This window comes from Microtus oregoni, unplaced genomic scaffold (genome assembly GCF_018167655.1).
Source record: "Microtus oregoni isolate MIOR12 unplaced genomic scaffold, Mior012 000026F_ref0000081, whole genome shotgun sequence".
NCBI lineage: Eukaryota > Metazoa > Chordata > Mammalia > Rodentia > Cricetidae > Microtus > Microtus oregoni.
Window position 1 is genome coordinate 8,953,343 of NW_024543085.1, and position 9,960 is coordinate 8,963,302.

Below are 9,960 nucleotides of genomic sequence, written 5' to 3' on the forward strand. Positions count from 1 at the left end.
AAAAATAAAGAACAGAAGTGTAAAAACCTGACCAGTCCTGTAAAATCCTGATGGTCCTGTTGCTCCCGAGTCACTACAAGACCATATGTGAGCCAGGAACTAAGCTGGAGACTTAAAAACACAGAGAAACACGGAGAGTCGGAGACGCGGACATGGGGAGAGACACAGGGACAGGCGTCATCCTTGATACAAGAATGCCAAATGCCCCATGCCAAACTTTATTATGCTCAGGGGCAGTTTATATAGAAATCCTTAACCACGCCCAGCTCTCGGGATCTGTCAGCTGCAGACTCATCAGCGGGCTTCAGGGTCTCGTGCTCAGAGCAGCCGCTGGCAAAGTCAAGGGGCCAGGGACCTATAGCTCCCGACACAAGTAAAATATTCCATCTGTTTATGAGATGCTCAATGTGCTAGTCAAGCGCTCTACCCTAGTCCTCCATTCTCTTAATGATAGTTTTAGTTGAACTGATTTTTACTAAGACTATCCAATGTTACTTTAATTTTATAGTATGTTCATGGAATTTTTAATTAAGTATGCAGCTCTGTCGTAAGAAAAATCCATATACTTCTTACAGTAAATTTAATTAAGCATTTCTTGTAAGTTCATTTCAGTGTCTACCATGGCCCACTAAAGTTGGAATTCACTTGTAAAATGGTAGATTAATTGCCTTTTGTATGGAATGAAATAAGAATCTCAAATATGCAAAGTCAGGAAATGTAATTAGAGTCCTCAATTACTTATTCAGTGCATTGGAAAACTGAATGCAGATGTACAGAAAAGGGGCCAAAGGTTGTTTAATGTAGCACAACACACACGTTTTACACTTTACTTAATGACCCAAGTGTTTATTACTATGAGGTAAATGCACCATTTAAAGAATTATGGTGGAACTGTAAAGCATTAAAAGCTCCAATTAATGTTAGTCTGAAGTATGCAGTGTGTTCATTTTGCCTGAAACATTTTCATTATCATCAGTATTTTTCCAGATATTAAGATAAATTTTTCCTCATTGTGCAGCACTAGAATGTTGGCTATAGTAAACTGTGGTCTTCTATACTGTTGAGAGTTAAAACTAATAGATTCCCTCACTACATCATACATAAACACAATAATAATAACTTATGTGAAATTAATAAAAGAAAGTGGTGTTTAAGTGCAATTTGAAGTAATGTGGATGTATTGCTTTTCTTCACCTATGACTACAAACTTTTTAAAAATATGTTTTTAATTGAAATAGAATTGCATCATTTTCTCCCCTTCTGTCCTTCTCCTAGCCCCTCCCAGCTACCTTCTTTCTAATTCCTCCCAGACCCCACTACTCTCAAGATGATAGCCTTGTTTGTGTGTATGTTTTCAAGCAGCAAGCGTCCTTTCTGTGAATAGCACATTTGGGAAAGGAAAAGCAACTAATTTTACTCTTTTTTTTATTTTTTTTTTTTAATTTTACTCTTTCTGTAGAAATAAGTGTATGGCCGAACTGTAAAAAATATAAGATACATGTCTTGATTAAAGACATGTTTTATAGTTAGGAAAGTAACCTCTGCTCACAGTGGATATATAAGAAAGCACAGAATCCCACAGACAATAAAATAAAACAATAATATCACGTAGCAGTTTGGGTCCTTAGTGAAGAAATTTTTTTATAGAGCCATAGGAAGAAAAGGTTATTTTTAGCTTTTTAAGTCTAGAGGTGTGGATGTCTTGGTGTTTGTGTTTTTGTTTTGTTTTCCTCATTAAAAATATCTTTCCCATGTTTTATATACTCTACTTTTATCTAAAACACTAAGTTAATGTTATAGTTTAGAACAAATAGCCATTTATTTAATATTTAAGTGTTTTTACTTCACAACATTTTAAGTGTACAGATAACAGGACAGACAATTCTGAGCTCACTCTTCCCAGTTAAGTGCACTGTTTCTGTCTTGTGTACCCATTGCACAGTTACCAGAACTAGAAAGTTCTCACCCTATGGTGTGTTTTCATTTTCCCACTGGGACTTTTTTGGTCCAGTATTCCACTCTGCATTAAGCAATCTTACCACCTTAAACTTCTACAGTTGTGACGCTTCAAAGTGTTGTCATCCCCGACCTTGACGTTTTTGCAGACTGCTGTTGAGTTGTTTTAACATGCTTAGCTCAAGGGAAGGCACCACAGGCTGGAAGCCATGTTCCCTTCTTAGTGCATCACATTGGTGTAGTAGTACTAAGTAGGTGATATTGATCTTGATCATGTGGCTAAGTTGGTATTTACTGGGGTTTTGGCTATAAACTTATGTAAAGAAAGAACAAGGAAATTGTGTGTTTTTATAATTTTACTTTTAAAAGAAAACCTTTAAAACATGGCCGTTAACAAGGTAAGCCTAATGTCTTTATTTGTAAACTATAACTTGAGTTCACAAACTTCTTGAGCAGTAAAAATCTTCAGATAGTAAATAATTGGCCTTTTCTTGGGGTTAAGAGAAAAGAAAAGAAGATGGGTAGGTTTTATTAATTAACATAATGTCTTCGAACTATTGTCAAAAAAACAATGCATTTGTCGGTAAGGGGAACTAGGAGTCTCCATTCCAAATCATTGACACAAGTTAAATAGCATTTGAAGGAAATCTTGCAAGTGCTACACAGTAAATAGTAAGCATTTTCCTTTGACAAACAAGAGAAATGTTTTTACATATTTCTCTTTCACAACAACTCTTCATTCTCTGCCGCCTAGAGCATTACACCATTATTACATGTCCCTCATGTACCTGGAAATGATGGCTCCCCTCCTTTTCATCCTGTCAGTAAAAACAAACAACAAAAAACAAACAAACAAGCAGTAACAAAAAAATAAGGAGGCCACTGAAGCATATTTAGTTGTTTGGTATTATGGATGTTACTGTCAAATGACTGTACACTTTTGAAATTCCACATCTGATTAAACGAACAACGAGGTCATTGGAATCAATATGTTTTCTGGAGTTTGAATAACAAGCTTAAACGTTAAGAGCATGCCTTTTGCTTTCCAGTACCCCCAAAGGGTATGTTTTCTTGACAGTTGCTTCAGAGATCCTTCACAAAACAAATGTCAAACTTGTCAGGACTGTCACTAAGAAAATGATCCGTGTAGCAGGGGTCTTCTTCCATTGGGAAACAAGCAGATGTCTTAGCTCAGCAAAGTGAAACCCCTGGCACTAGAGGCAATGTCTGCTTGTGTTTGCTATCAAGTAGTGAGGAAGTGCTGTGCTGGAAACCTTTCTTCCTTCGCAGTTTCTCTTGCTCTGCACTTACTCATTAATGATACTTGATCTGTTGCCTGGATGATTTTGTTAATCTTGAACTATATATAAAGTTCTTGTAAAATTGACCTACAATGTTAAACATACACACTTCCAAAGAACAGTCCCATTAGAGCTTTACAGGATCAAGCTGGAATGGTTTTATTTAAGGTAAAACCTATTACTATTATTTTTATACTATTATAATAGAGCAGCTTCATTGGTACATCCCAGCAGTTAGATTTGTCTTTTCCTCCCCTCCATGATCCTTTGCTACATCTAAGTCACGGCTGTATTGATATAAAATCACAAATAGATAGGCTTGTAATGGTTATATAAGTATTTAAAAACATAAAAAAGCAAAATTTTCAAGTCAAAATTTCAGAATAGAGAAAGGGAGGAGACAGTTGTGTATCTGTCCTAAGAGGAAGCAGTGCTAGAAGAGACATGATTTTGTAACCGTTCTTCCTGATTAGAAAAGACAACCAAAGAAGACTGCTGTTGTATTAACGTGTTAAGTTGAAAATTTACTTCTGTTACGTGATATAGATATATATATATGCACATATATATATATTAAACTCTTTGCAACTTAATGGAAATTGCAAACATTTATTTAACAGCATTCTCCTATAGTTTCTAATCATTAAATATATAGATAGTTCCTAGACTTCTGGTTCCCCAGGTTTATTACCACATCTCCACATCTGTATATTTAATTTTTTTTAATGTGCATGAGTTTTTCTTTTTCTGACTGATCATGTATATGTCACAGAGAGCAGAAGAGGGCAACAAATGGAACCCTTGAAACTGAATTTACAGATGGTTGTAAGCCTCCATAAGGGAGTAGAAAAACTGATCTTGAGTATTCTGGAAGAAAATGCTGTACTGTTGAGAACTGCAGACCCTCAGACCCTGAATTTTCTATGACCTTTTGCCTGCCAGAGTAAACAACTTGTTTTCCTATTCTTGCAGCTGCTCTGGGCACAAGACCCTCATGAGTTCCTGATAGCAGGGGAGTGGTTTCTAGTGGGCTTGCAGATGAAAAATCCCGAGACCTAGGGTGTGGCCATTAGTCAGGGAGAGTCCTATATAAGTGGCCCTGGAACACAATAAAGGGGGCATTCTTCTTTCAAGGATGACACACCCCTCTCTCTCTCTCTCTCTCTTTCTCTCTCTCTCTCTCTCTCTCTCTCTCTGTGTGTGTGTGTGTGTGTGTGTGTGTGTGTGTGTGTGTGTGTGTGTTTCAGTCTCTAGTCTTTAGCCCGACTCGTGAACTGTCCCATGGCATACTACAAGTGTTATATACTTCAGTGTTCTTAACTGCTGAGCCACCTCTACAGTCCCTTTATATTTGAATTTTGAGTTAAAGAGTAGTGTCAGAGTTGCTATGTAAAGTTAGATACAGTTTATTAACCAACATATCGGTCTGCAAACTTAGTACGGCTGTTCAGTAAAGTCTTCATTTGTTTCTCAACTTAAAGGTTGGAGTTTAAAATGCCTGTATTGGGGATTGGGAAGGTGCCTCAGAGATTGACAGCATTTACTGTTCTTGCAAAGGAACTGGCTTCTGTTGTTAGCATGTACCTTATGGTTGACGACCATCTGAAATTGCAGTCTTAGGAGACTTAGCATTCTCTTCTGTCCTCTGCGCACACAAGAATGAGTGTGGTACATATACATATATGCAGGACACTCATACATGTAAAAATAAAATAAATCTAAAATGTATGGCTATTTTTGACACAAACTGCTTCGTGCATTTTTGCTTTTATTTTATTTTTTTTTATCAGTGCTGTTACTATAAATCAAGATTGCTGGAAGTGTTACTCCAGAGTAAGGAATGATAATATGCCTTTTTAAAGTATGTATTAGTTTATACAACCTTATTTTTAAACTCAGATATTCCATAAAATTCAGAAAACATTGATTAGACTCCAGTTGTATGTTAACTGTACTTATTCAGATGGTAAGAATATAATATAAAGAAGAAGCCCTGCTTTGAGAGCGTCTTGACAGATTTGGTGCTGCCTGACAAAGTGGTTTGCCACTGCTTTAGTTACATTTCAATTCCTGTGATAAAACAGCACGATCGGGGCCACTTAGAAGAGGAAGCGTTTAATTGGACTTACAGTTTTAGCGTGTCAGAGTGTGTGGTGGCAGAGCAAAGGTATGGTGGCAGGAACATCTGAGAGTTCACGTCTTAGTCCACAAGCAGGAGGCAAAGAGGAGACACAGGAGATGGGGCTAGTCTTTGGAAACCACAAAGCTACCCCAGTGACACACTTCCTGCAGTACCATACTTCCCAATCTTTCCCAAGGAACTCCATCAACTGGGACAAAGTATTCAAACATACAGAGTCTGTGGGAGCCATTCTCATCCAATCCGCCACAAACTCTTTACCAAGTGATTTTATCCACTGTCAGTATTTCACTACAAGAAGACAATGGAAGGCAGAGTTATTTAATTTTGAATAGGATATAACTATAATATAATTTCTGGGAACGCTTATCTAAAGAAAGCAGCTTCCTACTTACTAATATCTACTCATTAGAGATAAGTTAGGGAGAAAATTAAATAACACATAGTAGTAGTTATGAAAAATATACAAAGTTGTGTTACAAAGATGATATTAAAAATCTTTTCTCTGGTGTCTCGTGTACCTATAATGCTTCAGAATGGTTGGTAATATTTATAGTTTCTCTACTTTTCTCCTGTTGACAGAGTCGAAACCATTAATGCTGTGGAGGTGAGAGACAAAATATAGAGGATGCTTGCTTCACTTTACTGATTTAAAGTGTTTTGTTTGTGTTTGTTTTGCCCATAGAAAACAATTGCATATACTTTGGTTTGCATTGACACAAGAAGAACTCAAAAGTTACTTGATTTCTTAAGTTTAGTTTTCTAAAACACGGAGATACAGGATTGTATTTTTGGTATTAACTTTATTTGAAGGTACTTGAGAATTTCTGCCTCTGCTTTAATTAACTCAGTAATATATTAGGCCATACTTTTATTTCAGTTAATAAAAATGAAAGATCATATGTGATAAATCCTAAGTAACAAGAAAGCAAGACTGTTTGGTACTTGGACATTGTTGAAGGAATATGTGTAAGAGAGGTTGCCAATTACAGGATGAAATATTTTTCCAGACTCATTATTTATACTTTGAAGGTCACCATTTAATATTAACCACAGGGTACATTTCATTCCTGTGGTAGCAGACATTATGATGTCACTTCATTATCCTCCATGTGCCATGGGAACTGATGTGAATTATGGGGCCACGACTTAGAGTCGAAGCTGTAGAAGATTGTAAGTGGCCTACAGCATGACATGCCATGTTTCCTATTTTAGAACTGACTGATCTTCAGATAACATATGGTGGTACAAGTAATTGGAAAATTGACAGACCTGTCAAGAAAGTATGCTAGATGAGACCAAAATGCCATGCTGGAGCACATAAAGTGTCTTAGAAGTTAAATTTATTGTTTTTTATCAAAGAGCAAAGGAAAGCTATCTGGTTCTCTTACCACAGAGAACACTGTTCAGTAGCAGGTGTTCAGAAAGTAATTTTGAAAGCCTTGATAAAATTGGTTGCTTTGAAAGGCAGATAGGAAGTTTTAATCAACATTTAGAAGAAAATACCATGTGCTATTATTAAATGTTAGTAACTTTATAGATATATAATCTTTTCCTTAAGGTTTCTGGAATCAGAACAGTACGTTGTTTTTAAATGTATTGTTGGGCTGACACGTTCTATGCAATTTAGAATTTCATGTTTGCTAAAATTTATTTTTGCAGGAAGATGAAAATGAAGCTGAAAGAAAAAATGCATCTCAAGAGTTCAGCGTGGAGCAGAAAAATGCAAAGAAATAAGGAATTTCTGTTGTTCTGGAGAGTTTACAACTCATGCTGTGACAAATAACATTTCTAGTTTATAAAATGTTAATTGTAAAGTCTAATTTGCAAAACTGTTCTCAATAAAGTCCTTGAAATAGACGCTTGTATTTGGAATTTATACTTCTTTTTAAAACAATTCAGCTTTGATTTAAAAGCCAAACCTTCAAAATACCTTTTGTGTGAATTTTTTGTCATTTTCTTGGTGATGGTAGGTTTTGTTTTTCAGTTTTTGTTCTTTTAAGACATGGTCTTATTGTGTGCCCTTGTGGGCCTGGAGCTCCCTATGTAGACCAGGCTGCTCTCAAATTCACAGACATCTGCCTACATCTTCCCCCATTGTTGGGACTAAATAGTTGGGCCACCATAACAACCTTTGAAAATGCTTTTAAAAGGAAGAAATTGTCCAAAATACAAGAACAGGATTTTCTTTAGCCTGTGACCTAATATAACACATCTGGATAGCAAAAATGAAATGTCTGAGTGTTTCCTCTTCTTACTACGTTTGTTGTCATCTTTAGAAAGGGCCTTACCAGAATTCCAGCTGTCAATAAAGAAAACCCAGTGTTCCGGTTTGCTTTTCTGTTCCTGTGATAATCACCATAACTAATACCAACTTTGGGGTTGGGAAAGGGTTCACTTCAGCTTACACTTCCAGCTCTTACTCCATCATTGAGGGAAGCCAGGACAGGACTGACTGAAGAAAAGCCATGGAAGAACACGGCTTACTAGCTTGCTTGTCTCGCTTATTCTGAGCTAGCTTTCTTACACGTCCTGGACCCAACTGCCTAGGCTGGTGCCACCCAAAAGAGGGCTGAATCCTCCATGGTCCGTCAAGGCAGCTCTCACAGATATGGCCAATGCCAGTATGATTTGTGTACTTACTTAGTTGAGGTTCCCTCTTCCCAGGTGAGTCTGTATGTTAAATTGACAATAAAACTATCCAGGACAGCAACATAATTTAAAAGAGAATAGGAATTGTCCAGGCACGGGAACATGGAGAACCAGCCCATGTCACAGGAAATACTGATGTGTAAACTTGTCACATGATACTCTTGGTTTTTTCTGGCTTTTCTAGACAGGCTGGCCTCGAACTCACAGAGATCCACCTGTCTCTGCCTCCCGAGTGCTGGGATTAAAGGCATGTGCCACCACTGCCAGGCCCACATGATATTCTTAATTTGTAGAGAGGATAAGAGTAGTATAACAGTTCTTGGTAGAAGAGAGAGTGCCGTGATTTCTAATTCATAAAATATTTAAGAAGGGGACTGGAGAGATGACAGTGGTTAGGAATGCTTACTTCTTATAGAAGACCGGAGTTTAGTTTCCAGCACCTAAGTCAAGAGGCTTACAGATGCATATAATGCCAGCCTCAGGGAGATCCAACACTTATGGCATCCGCAGGCACCTCTGTTCATGTATGTACACACACACACACACACACACACACACACACACACGCTCAAACACATACATTCACACATACAGAATAGAATCTTTTTAAAAAATAGTTAATAAGGACCTATTTATCTGTCCATTCAAACTTCTGAACTATTTCAAAAACCATCTCTTTGTGTTTCTTTAACTTAACAGTCTTCCAAACTATCTCTGATCTGCATACAATTGTGAAATGATCAAATGGGTGCTAGGAATCAAATTATTTTCTACAAGAATGTTACATGCTCTTAACCTCAGAGCCATCTCTCTTGTTTATTGAAGGCAGAGTTGCTTAAATTAAGGGGCAAAACTTTGGGAGGTTTGTAAGAGAATGCCAGCGTCCTGTGTCCTCTCTGTGAGAGCGGAATGGGTGATTTTCCCCAGAGTCCTATTTTATCACCTGCATCTGACGAGCTCAGTGAATGTGTGACAGCAGGATGTGCTGGCAGCTGTGCGAGAGTTAGCGGAAATGGAGTTAAGAAGTTCACTGAAGGATAGCCTCTACTCTGATGGGAGACCAGCAAAGCAACTAAAATTCCAAAAGCAGACTCCTTGGGTGAACTCTAGAGAAGCTAAGTAAGAAGGTGAACCCAAGGAAAAACATATAGTTATCCTCTTGGCTAAGGGAAGTAGACCAAATTGCCGGGGAGAAAATTAGGATCTTGGGGGTGGGGTGGGATGGGGGTAAGGGGAGATGGGGAGAGAAAAGGTAGAAGGGAAGGAGGGGGGACTTGGGGAATCAGGAGAATTGGGATAAAGGAAAGGTGGATAGGGGAGCATGGAACCACAATTCTTAGTTAAGGGAGCCACTTTAGGGTGGGCAAGAGATTTGACCCTAGAGGGGCTCCCAAGTGCCCAAGATGAGGTTCCCAGTTAGTTCCTTGGGCAGCTGAGGATTGGGAACCTGAAATGACCCTATCCTATAGCAATACTGATGAATATCTTGCATATCACCATAGAACCTTCATCTGGTGATGGATGGAGATAGACACAGAGACCCACACTGGAGCACTGGACTGAGCTCCCAAGGTCCCAATGAGGAGCGGAAGGAGGGAGAAGATGAGCAAGGAAGTCAGGACCACGAGGGGTGCACCCACCCACTGAGACAGTGGAGCTGATCTATTGGGAGCTCACCAAGGCCAGCTGGACTGTGACTGAAAACGCATGGGATAAAACCGGACTCTCTGAACATGGCGAACAATGAGGGCTGATGAGACGCCAAGGACAATGGCACAGGGTTTTGATCCTACTTAATGTGCTGGCTTTGTGGAAGCCTAGCCAGTTTGGATGTTCACCTTCCTAGATATGGACGGAGGGGGGAGGACCTAGGACTTAACACAGGGCAGGGAACCCGGACTGCTCTGTGGA

General features: G+C 38.5%; 1 protein-coding gene across 2 annotated transcripts in view; it reads left to right on the top strand.

Annotated features, from left to right (window-relative positions):
• The window catches only part of Phf14 (PHD finger protein 14), a 126,241-nt gene extending 118,990 nt beyond the window's left edge, over window positions 1–7,251 (top strand). For both annotated transcript variants that reach the window (XM_041675457.1, XM_041675454.1), the window contains one exon: window positions 7,060–7,251. In XM_041675457.1, coding sequence (XP_041531391.1) covers window positions 7,060–7,134 — 75 coding nt within the window. In that variant the 3' untranslated portion in view covers window positions 7,135–7,251. The remainder of the gene's footprint in view (window positions 1–7,059) is intronic.
• The last annotated feature ends 2,709 nt before the right edge of the window (window positions 7,252–9,960 follow it).